General features: G+C 46.8%; 1 protein-coding gene across 8 annotated transcripts in view; it reads left to right on the forward strand.

Moving 5' to 3' along the window:
- Window positions 1-14,085, forward strand: part of MICAL3 (microtubule associated monooxygenase, calponin and LIM domain containing 3) — a 261,040-nt gene that overhangs the window by 98,503 nt on the left and 148,452 nt on the right. For all 8 annotated transcript variants that reach the window (XM_039545905.1, XM_039545912.1, XM_039545923.1 and 5 more), the window contains exons 4-6: window positions 4,636-4,843; window positions 6,250-6,366; window positions 13,436-13,537. In XM_039545905.1, the coding sequence (XP_039401839.1) occupies window positions 4,636-4,843; window positions 6,250-6,366; window positions 13,436-13,537 (427 nt within the window). The remainder of the gene's footprint in view (window positions 1-4,635; window positions 4,844-6,249; window positions 6,367-13,435; window positions 13,538-14,085) is intronic.

Here is a 14,085-nt window from a genome sequence, read left to right on the forward strand (position 1 = left end):
CTAACCGGTTTTATGACTGCCCTATTCGAGCCACTGACAACATGCTCGTTGCTATACCTGTCCTGGAAGACAGTTTTCCTTGTAGCCTTTCCATCGGCCAGACGAGTCTCCGAGCTTCAGGCTCTCACAATGGACCCACAGTATACTGTGTTCCTCAAGGACAAGGGCAGTTGTTACCACGTCCGACCTTGCTCCCTGAGGTGGTGTCGGCCTCTCATATCAACCGGGATATCTTCCTTCCGGTCTTCTTTCCGAAGCCACACTCATCGCAAGGAGAGCAACAATTGCCCTCCCTAGACGTCCGTAGGGCGTCCGCAATCTATATCGAGCGGACAAAGCCCTTTCCTAATGCCCCCAAACCTTCGTCGTACCGGCATACCGGACGAAGGGCATACCTGTCTCCTCCTAGAGGATTTCATCTTCAATGACGTTGTGCATCCGCACCTCATGTGTTTTGGCCCATGTTCCATAGAGCCACCTTACTGCACATTCCACCAGGGCTCAGGCTTCTCTGCTGCCTTCCTGGCTCACATACCCTTTCAGGGGATGTGTCGTGCAACTACCTGGTCCTCGGTCCACACCTTTGCCTCATTGGTCCAAGAGTCCAGAGCTGATGCAGCCTTTGGCTCAGCAGTTTTGCATTCTGCAACATCTAACTCCGACCCCACCGCCTACATAAGGCTTGGGAATCACCTAACTGGAATGCATATGAGCAATCACTCGAAGAAGAAAAGACGGTTACTCACCGTTGTAACTGTTGTTCTTCGAGATGTGTTGCTCATATCCATTCCAGACCCGCCCTCCTTCCCCACTGTCGGAGTAGCCGGCAAGAAGGAACTGAGGGGCGGATGGGTCGGCAGGGGTATATATCCTGCGCCATAGCGGCGCCACTCCAGGGGGCGCCCAGCCGACCCACCGAGTGTTGCTAGGGTAAAAATCTTCCGACGAACGTGCACGCGGCGCGCACACACCTAACTGGAATGGATATGAGCAACACATCTCAAAGAACAACAGTTACAACGGTGAGTAACCATCTTTTTTTAGTAAGTCGTCCTGTGGAGGCACAAGAATGGACGTCCATCAGTATATTATTAGATGCCTTACAGGCTACATCCAGAATATCTGAATGCTTAAGTATGACCTAAACTTGCATTTGAAGAAAGAATGAGAAGTAGAATTTAAGAAAAACAGATCTTGACCTTACTAGGACAAAATCATTGATAATTAATATACAGGAACATTCTGTGGACCTGAATTTATGAGCTGTCCAGTATAAAATAATTCATTTACTCTCTTGGATCCTATCATGACTACTTCATACTGGGAGTGTCATCAGAAAAATAAAAGTTGGCTGTGTAAATGTGGCCTTGACTCTTATATCTTATTTAGTCCTCTTTGGGGATGTGGTTGCGAAAAAAATGGTGTGGTCATTAACTGTATAAAGATGCAGCTGTTCAGCTACTAGGTAATACTTATCCTCTTCGTAACCTTGACAGATGGAAGAAAAGTTTTTGAGAATTGTATTATCAGCAAAGAAATCAGTAACAAATGGGAAAAACTTGCCAGATCCTCCTGATCTAGGACTTTTTGCAAGTGCTTAATAGAGAGGAAAAAAATCTTTCAAGGAGTGAGTTGAAAGTTTGACTTAATCTGGAACCCTTTTTTGGAATCATATTGTAAATCACTTAATGTTTCAGCTGGCCTTCTTTCTGGCGGCCTGAATTGTTTATTTGATGGTTCTTTTGGTTGGGGAACCTGTTGTGGTGCCTTTCCTTTTTTGGTTTCATAGTTTCAGATCATAACTAAGATCTCTGCCTGAAGCTTAATTGTAATGATTGACCAGTGGGATCTGTGATAGACCCAGGCCAGTTGGGAGCCACAGAGTAGTAGAAGGGAGATATACTGGCCACTGGATAAGCAGTTTTCTGTTCCCTGAGTGACCAGAGCAGGGGCTGCTCTAGGCTAATGAGAACACCTGACTCCAATTAACCTGCTAAGAGTCGGGTGAGGCTGTTAAGCACCTGACTCTAATTAAGGCCCCTCTGATGCTATAAAAGGGCTCACTCCAGCCAGGCCAGGGGGAGCCAGGGAGCCAGAGGAGAGGAAGTGTGTGCGAAGAACTGGGAGCAAGAGGCTGAGAGTGAGTGGGCATACTGCTGGAGGACTGAGAACTACAAGCATTATCAGACATCAGGAGGAAGGTCCGGTGGTGAGGACAAAGAAGGTGTTGGGAGGAGGCCATGGGGAAGTAGCCCAGGGAGTTGTAGCTGTCGTGCAACTGTACCAAGAGCCACTCTAGACAGCTGCAGTCCACAGGGCCCTGGGCTGGAACCCAGAGTAGAGGGTGGGCCCGGGTTCCCCCCAAACCTCCCAACTCCTGATCAAACACAGGAGGAATTGACCTGGACTGTGGCTTCTACCAGAGGGGAAGGTCTCTGGGCTGTTTCCTGACCCACAGAGTGAATCTGTGAGGTGAGCAAATCCGCCAATAAGCGCAGGACCCACCAAGGTAGAGGAGGAACTTTGTCACAGACCTCAAACAGCTTCATGTTTTGGGAGAGACCATTATGGCTACTTCACATTGGGAGTGTCATCAGAAAGTTGTCTATATACATGTGGCCTTGATGTTCATGTTTTGGGAAGGACCATTTAATCAGCAATTGGGGCTCTGATCAGTCTCTAGCATGCTTAAGAGCTGCTCAGGGAGTATAGGAGATATCCAACCCAGAGGCCCCAGTAAGGCCTAGGAAAATGTTTATGTAGCAGCCTAAGATGTATGTCTGAATCTGGGCTGTGTTCACACTTCATTTAGGTATAAAGTGTGTAGGATCACTGACTCTCCATCAGGTGTTTTTTGTATTGAACAGAACTCAGTTCCTATTGTGACAAATTGCCGGCACTACTATGATGGGTCCTGTGCTTTCTCTTCTTGTGGGGGTGTTCAGGGCACCATTTCTCGCCCCTGGTTTGGGGCATTAACTGTCCCACTAGTATCCCAGAGAAGGGGAGTGGAGAGGGAGGGACCTGGGCCCGCCCTCTACTCCAGGTCCCAGCCCAGGAGCCCTAGGGGTAGCGGCAAATCACATGAACTAGCGATTCCTTCCCCTGGGCTACTTCCCTCTCTGGCCCTTCATCTTGTGGGGCTTCCTGCCCTCTCTCTGCTTGGGCAAAGTTTCTCTCAACCCTTTGTGTCTGTGGAGTCCCTCGGCTCTGTACAAGCCGGGTTTCCCTTTACCAAGGGTCTTAGTTTTCTGGCCTGCCACAACACTTTTCCAAACTCTCCTCTGCTTCCCTCCAGCTGCTCTCCTTCAAACTGCTCTCTGCTCCAACACCAAACCACTCTGCTTCAACTCCTCCAACTGTCTGATTGAAGCAGAGGGGGTTTTATCAGGTGGCTGGCTTCAGGTGCTCTAATTGGCTTCAGGTGCTCTAATTAAACTGTAGCAGCCTCTCTTCCCTTTACAGGGAATAAGGCTCTCATCATCCTGGGACTTACATATCTCCCATCTATCACTCTCCCACTGCACTCTGGCCATGCTGTATCACACTATGTTTTCAGGGAGAAAAATAATATGATAAAGGTGGACTGTTTACTACACATCACCTTGTGAGCCATTTGGGCTAGTATACAGGGTTTCTCTTAGGCCATAGGATTGCACTCTGGGTAAGTAATGCCAATATGCCATCTTGGTTTTTTTTAATCCTACTAAGACATTATGGTGCTCTTGCTATTCAAAGATATCTGGCTTTGTAATTATGTTCAGGTTACCAGTTACTTTCCTTTATTACTAACAGTGCTTGTGGGTGGAGTGAAGAATGAGGTTGGAGGAAGAGAGAACACACAGCAGAAATAGACTTGAAGGGAAATGTGTCCTGCTAGAAATTGCCTCGTCAGTTAGAGAAGAGCTGTGTCTATGCTAAATTTTGTTTCCTAAAACTTCCCACTGTTGCTGCTTTGATGGTGGCAATGGTAGGAATGGTAAAGTAAACACAAATCTGTGCATTTTTACTGCAGTGTTGTCCCGTGCTGCTCAGAATGGATCTTGATGAGCTACTGGTTAAAATATCCCAGCTCCTGTGTCTTGCCTACCCTAGTACTCTCACCATTGCTACCACTGGTGCAGCTCCACGACAGTGGGAAATTTTAAGGAAAAAGCCTCGTGTAGGAAAGGCCATTGGTAGTTGCCTCCTAAATGGCCAATTCAGGCTTTGGGAAGTAAAAGTAGTAAGAGAAAATGGCTCAATTACCTGCTCTAAGGAGAGAAATTAACACAAACTGGGCCAGGATCCTTTGGAACTCTTGACACTACTCAAATTTTACGAAGATGGAAGAGTACAGCTTGGCACACTTCTTCATCAAGACTTGAAAATGCACAATTGCTTTGTTTGCTCCTCACCACTTCTGCTGGGGTAACGTGCTTGCTTTAATTCAAGCCACAGTAACTGCATTAACAGATTAGTGACAGAGCATGCAGGTGACATCTAAAGGGTTTGTATCTGGTGAAATCCCAGCTTGTGATGCAGATATAGGACAATAGGACTAAGTGAAGTGCCTTGCGCTGCTTTGAAGTTGTGGTAGAAATATTATTTTTTTTATTCAGGTCTATAATGTTGCTTGGTGCCAATGTTTTGCAGTGTCTCATAATTGGGGCTGGACCCTGTGGCCTTCGTACAGCCATCGACCTGTCCTTACTAGGAGCCAAGGTGGTGGTCATAGAAAAGCGGGATGCCTTCTCTCGCAACAATGTGCTGCACCTCTGGCCATTCACCATACACGACTTGCGGGGCCTTGGCGCCAAAAAGTTCTACGGCAAGTTCTGCGCAGGAGCCATCGACCACATCAGTAAGTAAAGCATCTGTTATCCACACATCCGATCTCCCTTCTCCTCAGGGAAAAGGTGGGAGATATGTAGTGACTCAGTAACATTTGATCTTCAGCAATAGCTCCTCTGATCTGCTGTGTCCCTGTAATATGTGACTCTGATGCAATTCAGGCCTATGTTTTTATAGCATTGTTTGGGCCAGACCAAGACGTGGGCTACAGGAGGGGCTGTTGCAGAACCTGTAATTGCAGCCCAGCATACACCTATGATCTTACCATGAACCCTTCCTTTCTTCTGTGAAAATTAGACTTGGGGAACCAGCCCCCCCCTTCCAACTGATAATTCTCTTTAAGTGCCTCAGTCTTACCCCTGCAACTGTCACACTACAAATGCTAGGCAAGTTGCCGAAAATGGCCTAATACCCTTGAACATCACACTTTGCCTATGGCCCTACAAAACCCCCAAAAGTAGCAATAAAGCTATAACACTCCTGGCACAGGCAAATATAAGACAATTTCACATAGGTTGTAATCTATGCATTTGGAAGAGTGGAAAGGAGTGGTGAAGATGGAGTCACTACTTAACATTTTTAGGAAAGTGTCTGAAGACAAGGAAAGCTGCCAGACTATGAGTAGGATTTGATTGGGTAGAGGGTTAGGAATCAAGCTACTGGGAAGATAAGATAGGTTTGATTTAAATGGGGGATCTACTGCTGACTGACTATGCTTTCACAGTCAGCAGGGTAATGCATTCCATTGTTTTTGATCATGTATTGGGCATGTCCCCAGCCAGTTCTTTTTAACCCCCGGGGATGTTTTCTACCAAGTGGTGAGCCAACAAAAGCTGGAAGATAGGGAAGCAAATCCTGCCTAGCAACAGCTGATAAACAGGACTTGGCCTCCAGTAGGATTGACAGAAAGTTCTCTGGAATTTTGATCGTATAGATAGACACACAGAGCATTCCATCCTCTTTTGTCCGTCTCTTCTCCCTTCCCCCCGCCACAAATTACAGCAATTAAGTGGAGTCCTGAATTAGCCAGCAGAGTTTTTCCTGCAGAGTAGCAGTGTCTTTATCTCCTGTAGTATTCCTCCAGGCCTACGAACTGCCTACCTCACTCTAAGAAGCTGTGCTAGCTCTTGAAGGAGCAGAAAGTGTGAAGCTTGATGCCCTGCCATGAACCCTGAACCACAATCCTTGGGATAGGAAGGCAGGTGTTGGACGAACTTCCCCATTGGTCTGGGAGACTGATTTCTGTGTTCTTTAAAAACATCTTATAAAATTCTTTATTTATAAAAATGATCTGAAGAGGCTTTTGTAGTAACTGGTCCTTCCATAAGATGTGCACTGATGAACATTTATAACACAGGTAGATTTTGTTTTCATACAATATTAACTTATCGTCTGAGTCTGTCTCCTGTCCTGCAGGTATCCGTCAGCTCCAGCTCATCCTCTTGAAGGTTGCCTTGATCTTGGGAATAGAGATCCATGTCAACGTGGAATTCCAGGGGCTTGTCTATCCCCCTGAGGACCAGGAGAATGAGAGTAAGTAGAACAAAATGAGAGGTGTGGGGGGGGGGGACGGACTAGGGCAGTAAAAATGGGACAGGTGCATGCACACAATGCTGCTCTTCAGACTGAAGAAGCAGGCTAGTTTAATCCAATAGGTTTTATTTTCTAGTACCTAAATTTGGTGGTTCTTGGTGGTCCCTATGGATATTCACTGGGGGTTTGGATGCGCTCTCTTTGCCTTGGACCAGAAATTCTTCAATAGCAGCGTCTGTTGGTTTGCACCTGCGCCTTTCGTCTCCATGTGCTCTGAACCGAGGGCATAAGGGGCAGTGCGGACCAGCCACCTCTCCAATTCCTGCTCTACCACAAATCTGAAGAGGAGCTGAGCAGTGGGGAAGGAGGATGGGATGCAAATACACAGGGGAACCATATAGCTTGAAGAACTCTAGCTACTATAAGGTATAAGTAACCTTCCTTCTTCTTTGAATGCTGGTCTCCATGAGTATTCACTGTAGGTGACTCCCGAGCAGTGTTTGAGGAGGCGGGTGTAAGGAGATGCTCTGCACCAGTCAGCAGTATCGCTGAACCAGAGGAAGCAACCACAGCCATGGCTTGCATGAGGGCATAGTGGTTGGTAACCATGTGACCGAAGCCCCAGGTTGCTGCTCTGTTGATCTTGTCGGGGAGGGGTTCCTTGAGCTCTGGTAGAATGAGCCCTGACCAATAGTTAATAGTTTAGTTATAGTGAGTGGGGATGGGGGGGTCTGCCTTGCCTTCCATTGTTCTCCCAGGGCATTTAGTGTGACCAGGGTTCTGAGCTTCAAATCCAGCCTGGCCTGCCTTCAGGACTTCCCAGTGAGTGACCCTCTTGAGAGCTCCCTTGGGAGATCACACATTCCATCAGAGTGTGAGACCTGCCACTCCTTTCTCTTTGGCACTAGGCAGTCTCTGGAATTTAGACTCTGCAGACATCTAATGAAGCCCTCCATGAGGCCCCTGTCAGATCTGGAACCCTTCTGCTCTCCCTCTTGTTGGTCAGAGTCTCCGGGCAGCGCCTCACTAGCAACAGCGTTTTCCAGCTCAGAATCCTTCAGCAGCCCCAAGGACTCCGTGAAATGAAGATACAAAGAGGAAAGGAGAAGCTGCTGTAGAAAGAGACAAATCACTGCATAAGACCACCAAGAAAAGGTCTGCCTTTTCCCCACCCTTGATACCAGGTGAGACTCCGTGCCCCAGAGTGGGTTCATCTGGAGCTCACAGGGCGCACGGGCCAGGTGCTTCCGGCACTAAACCTCCACAAAGGTGTGTAAGGATAGGAAAGAGAACTCACCCACCACACCCCACCAAGACCTGTGCCCAACCCCACCTCAGGACTCCAACCTATACTGAAGTACCTGGCCAGCTCTCCTTCCTAAAACCTCATTACAGCCTTCTTGAGGACCTGGTGATTTACACAGATCTTTAGTTGCCAAAACCATAGGACTCAGTTCTAGTCAGAGAGATCACTACACTACACCATGTTGTTCACTGGTCCCGTGTGCTAGCTGGGCCATGGACGCTTCAACACTGTTGGGACGCTACTCGCTGAGGTATACCTTTGGCCATCCTGCCACAAGACAGATGATACCAACAGACCCACTTATAGTGTTGGATGACTGTTACTCCACAGATGAACAGGAGGTGATACCACTGGTTCCCCCAATGGTCCCGACACGGGACATCGGTCCAGGTGGTTTCCAGAGGCCCCTACATCCCCATGACCTATACTATGCAGCTAGGGACCAATGGTACCACCCTGTAGGACCTGCTTCTGTTACCATATATGGGTGTACACACTGACGATACTGGAGCTCTTGGGGTCGATGCTATCGAGCCTCAGACTGAGGAGCTGGGGGCATCACTTTTGGCACAAATTACCTCTAAGAGAGGAGCCTCAACTCCTCAGGATCATATGGAGGAACAACAACTGGACAAGTCAGTACTGCTAGATCTGCCAACAGCATCATCTTAATTTCCAGATGAAGCAATGGCACTACCCTCTCTCTCCCCTCCAGAGGACTACAGGCAGTACCTGGAACTTCTGAGGAGGATTAGTGAAACCCTCCAGAGTACACTGGAAGAGGTTCAGGATCCTACACAAACTTCTGGATATTCTCCAGTACACAGATCCTTCCAAGGTGACTCTCGCTATTAATAAGCCTATTTTAGAGCCTGCTAAGGGCATTTGGTACACACCAGCCACCTGTTCCCTGACCCCTGAGAGGACTGAAAAGAAATATTTTGTTTCCTCCCAGGGGGAGAAGTACTTTTTTCACACCTTAGCTGCACTCTCTGATTGTCCAAGCAGTCATAATGTGGAACAGACTATACCAACTCAGGTCCACTCCTTTGGACAATGATGCCATCATCGGAAAGAACTTTTCTTCAGCCAGACTACTATGCCACATTGCGAACTAACAAGCAGTCATGGCAAAGTATGACTTCATTAACTACAACAAGCTGTCAGAGTTCGTCAGTAAACTATTGCAGGACTGTAGGCCTCAATTCCAAGCTATTCCTAGATGAAGGGAATCTGGTAACTAGATCGTCCCTTCAGGTGCCACTTGATGCAGCAGACCTGGCTTCCTGTGCCATGGTGACCTTGGTGGTCATGAGGCAGATATCTTTGCCGCAATCATTGGAGTTCCCCAAAGAGATCCAGTTGATGTTTGATAAATTGAAGAGAGTTCAGAGAAGAGCCATGGGAATTATTAAAATATTAGAAAACTTGCCAGATAGTGATCGACTCAAGGAACTGAATCTATTTATCTTATGAAAGAGAAGCTTAAAAGGTGACTTGATCAGTCTGTAAGTACAATGGGAACAAATACTTGATGATGGACTCTTCAGTCTAGCAGAGAAAAGTATAACATTCAATGGCTGAAAGTTGAAGCTAGAAAAATTCAGACAGGAAATAAGGTGTAAATTTTTAACAAAAGATACCAGCCAACCCCTCAGCTGTTCTACCACCAGAGGGCCTATGAACTCCTGAAAAGACGTCAGAGGGTGCAGCATGACAGACACATCATACCACAACCATCCCCTCTCCAGACTCAAACACCTACCAAGACATTTTGATGGGATGTTCGCGAGCCATCAGCCAGTCCAGGCACAAACAGTTTCCATTCCCTCTTTCAGTGTTTTCCCCTGACCTGTTTTCTTCTTGTGGGCAGCTTATAACATTAGACAAATGGGTCTTAGACATCATTGCAACTGGGTATGTAATCAAATTCCTGTTGTCCCACCTCCTTGAAAATCTGCCCGTGTTCAGGGACCCCTGTCATGAGAGGATTCTCAGACAAGAGCTGAACTCCCTAATCCAGCTAGGGGCTATAGAGCTTATACCCTCTCATCACAAGGGGAAAGGCCTTTACTTCAAATACTGCCTAATCCCCAAAAAGAAAGTGTGCTGGAGGCCATCCTGGACCTCAGGCAACTGAACATCATCATCTGCTACTCCAGAGTCAGAATGTCTACCCTGTCTGCTATAATCCCCTCCTTGAATGAAGGTGACTGATTTGCAGCTCCTGATTTGAAGGACACTTGTTTGCATATTTTGACATCCATCCAGCGCACAGGAGATTGCTGCGTTTCACAGTGAGGTTAGTGCATTCCAGTACATGATGCTTCCCTTTGCCCTTTCAGCAGCCCCAAGGGTTTATACAAAAGTAATGGCAGTGGTGGCAGCACACCTGCACTGTCAACACAACTCTATATTTCCCTGCCTACATTATTGGCTGCTCACAAGAGGATAGTATCACAAGGCGCAGGTAGCACTTATCTCCTTACTCAACCTGAGTCACTCCTTGGGACTTCAGGTAAATCCAGGAAACTTCACTTTAACACCCACAACAACTACAGAATTTACTGGAGCAAATCTAGACTCTATTGCAGCCAGAACCTATTTACCACAGGACAGATTCCTTGCAAAGATAGACCTCATTATTCACCTTCTTCTCAGCCTTCAGACATCAGTCCAGTCCTCCTTCATCTAGCTAGGTCACCTGGCTGCATGCATTTACTTTGACCCCCTTTGCGAGGCTCCATTTTCACGGTCGCCAGGCTTGGCTGAGGAAGGTCTACACTCTGAGCAGAGACCCCCTAGACAAAAGTCTCACTTCCTCAGTGTCCTGATATCACTCACCTAGTGGGAAAAGAGGGGCAATGTTTGTGTAGGGTTCCTTTTGTTCCTGTGCCGCCCACAAAGACACTTGTTATGGATTCCTCTCTACTGGGCTGTGGAATGGATCTGGACAACCATGCAGCTCAGGGTTCCTGGACTCTGCAAGAATCCACTCTCCATGTCAATGTTCTTGAGCTTCAGGCAGTATACGAACAGCGTAAGAGGTTCCTGCTCTTCATCTGGTCCACTGATGTCCAGGTCAGATCAGACAACATGGCCGCTGTTTATTATGCAAACAAATGGCAGAGCAAAGTCTACCCCGCTCTGCAGGGAAGCAGTCAAACTCTGGAACTGGTGCATACAGCATCAGATTATCCTCTATGCAATGCATCTGCCAGGAGTAATGAACTCCCTAGCAGACACCATAGGCATTTTCACAAGGGGAAGCACCACTTGTCGTTAGTCCAGCAGATATTATTGCCAGTGGGGATTCCCATCATGGGAGCTTGTTGCAACTGATGGAAACAGGAAGTGCCCGACCAATTGCTCCCAAGACTCACAGGGGCCTGACTTCAAAGGGGATGCCTTCCCAGTGCAATAGTCAGACCTGATGAAGTATGCTTTCCCTCACATTCCCCTCCTACCTCACATCCTCAGAAAGATCAAGTGGGAGAAGGCAACAGTGATTTTAATAGTACCATGTTGTCCATGACAGTTTTGGTTCACCATAGCTGGGCAGATGGCATCCTGCCCATGCATTCACCTGCAGCTACCTCCCAGCCTACTGCCACAGAAAGGAAGCATCCCCAACCATCCCACCACCACACCTCTCCATCTGGCAGACTGGTTATTGGATGGACAGCAGACTTACACAGATCTTACTTGGAGGAGGTCCAATCCATCCTTCTCAATAACAGGAAACCCTCAACAAGAAAGTGTTATGCTGCCAAATTGAAGCGGTTCTCCCTATGATGCCAGAGCATCATTTGCCTCTGAAGAAGTCCAGAATTCCTCTTATCTTGGACTGTCTCCTCTCCTTTAGGTCATTGGGCCTATCCATCAGTTCACTACGGGTACGCAAGCGGCTATCAATGTCTCTCATTCTTTGGTAGAGAGCTGTTGGTTTTTACCCACCCCATAACAGTAAAGTTGTTAAAAGGCATTGTCAGAAACTTCCCACCATTTTCAAAATTTATGCCTGCTTAGGATGTGAACCAGATACTGTCGGCGCTTAGGAACCTGCCATTTGAACCTTCTGGCTTCCTTTTCCTTCTTACACTTATTGATGGAGGTGGCATTCCTAACAGCTACCTCCTCGTCCAAGAGAGCGGGTGAACTTGGGGCCCTGGTGATGGACCCACCTTATACTGTCTTTCACAGAGACAAAGTATCCCTGAGATTGCATCCCAAGTTTGTCCTCATGATTCCTCCTGATTTTCACTTGAACCAGAAGGTTCACCTTCCTGTATTTTATCTGAGACCTCACAACAATGAGGAGGACCGGAGACCCTAGATGTACACAGAGATCTGGCCTTCTACCTGGACAGGCCAAGGCCCATTAGAAGATCTCTGAGATTATTCATCTCCTTTGCTGAGAGGATGAAAGGAGAGGCAGTATTTTCCCAACAGCACTCTGAATGGATTTCCAACTCCATCCTCTTCTGCTATGAGCTGGCAGAACCCCTCCTCCTTAGTCTGTCAAGGCTCATTCTACCAAAGCTCAAGCTGCCTTAATGGTTTCCCTGCAAGGAATCTCACTTTTTGAGACCTACAGAGCGACAACCCGGGGCTCCATTTACATGGTTATCTGGCACTGTGCCCTTGTGCAAGCCTCCGCTGTGGATGCTTCCTTTGGTTCAGTGATCTTGTGAACTGTGGTGCAGAGCAACTCCTCAGTAGTCACTGCTCGGGAGTCACCCACAGTGAATATCCACAGGAACCAGCCCTTGAAGAAAGGAAGGTTACTTACCAGATAGTCACTGGAGTTCTTCAAGCTGTATGGTCCTTATGGGTATTCGCATCCTGCTCCCCTTCCCCTCTGCTCAGATCCTCTTTGGATTCGTGGTAGAGCAGGAACAGGAGAGGTGGTCAGTCCACACTGTCCCTTGTGCTCCCAGATGAGGGCATGAGGAACAGAAGGACACAAACCTGGACTGACAGACACAGCTATCGAAAAATTTTCCAGACCCAAGCTCAGGGAGCACATGCAAACTCCCTGCAAATACCCATATGGGCCAGCACTCGAAGAACTCCAGTTACTATAAGATAAGTAACTTAACCTTCCTTTCTTTACTTTACAAAACTAAAAGTACCTAATGTAGTCTGATGAAATGGACAAAATGCTACAGTTTACAATAGTTCCTGCAGAATTTTGGCCCATTGCGCCTACAATAGCGTAGAACTTTTTTGTAACAGCAACCACTTGCATTGCATGCATTGTGGCTATTTAGATCATTTTCCCTGCACACTTGCCCTGGATGTTGTTGGCAGTCTTGTTACTGGCCAAACAGATCAAGTAACGTATAAGAAGTTGGACTTTTAATCTATTGGGCAAAGTCTTTTTCAGTCTTGTAACACAGAGAGCCTTACAGTGATCTCTCTAGTACTGTAATACTTTATGTCCTAGTTCTATTAAACCCCATTTGTCTAAAAGCTTTTGGTAGATTGTAGCTGTTGGGTTCCCTTTAAGTGAAACAATGTGTACAATAGGCTTAGATCTTACTACTGCAAGTGTTTTCCAGATGCAATCGGGGTACCAAAATGGTCCTGAAAAGATGCTAACACCACCTGTTAGGGTATCAACTGTATAGCCTCCCAAGCCAGGGATGTGAGAAATGGTTTGTGTAGGAAGTGAGAGGTGATTCCTATGCTCACTTTTTTTTAAAATGTCTGTGTATGTAGATGCACCTAATACATTATTAACTGAGGGTTTATTCACAGGGATAGGCTGGCGTGCACAGGTCCACCCAAAAACACACCCGGTGTCGGAGTACGAATTTGAAGTGGTCATTGGAGGAGATGGCAGGAGGAACACTTTAGAAGGTAATGGCTCCTGATGCATCCACAATGGAGAGCTTTCCACAACACACACTTAGCAGTGGAATTATCTCTGTTTTAAATGGTCACAGCAGAGCTGAACTAAAAAAAATTTCTGTATGAGCTGCACTCCAATCTCTTTCCAAATATTCAGCACTTAAAAAGTCTGTAAAGATGTGACAGAGGAGACACAAGCTCCCTTTCAGCCCTCAGGAATCCAGTTGGCCAATTATATCACCACTTCCTCTTCCATTCTCTTTATCTTCCTCTACAAGCAAAGCAGCAGGTGTATTTTTTTTTCTAGATTTTTTTTTCTTTTAACGTGGACTAATCTTGCACTTGCACCTCCTGCTTCTGAGATAATGTGGGGAATTATTAGGCATATCAATGGGGTGGTTGGGAATGATATTTTAAATCATTGCTGTAAGAGCCATCCCACTGTGTGGGATAGAGGCGAGCCATTTCAGTATTGTCCGACATTTTCTTTTTTCTTCAAAGAGCCAAGTTTTATTTTCCTGGTGAAGCAATTTTCAGGAGAGGATTTTGTTGCTTCC

Source organism: Mauremys reevesii, linkage group 1 (assembly GCF_016161935.1).
Source record: "Mauremys reevesii isolate NIE-2019 linkage group 1, ASM1616193v1, whole genome shotgun sequence".
In the NCBI taxonomy this organism is placed as follows: Eukaryota; Metazoa; Chordata; order Testudines; family Geoemydidae; genus Mauremys; species Mauremys reevesii.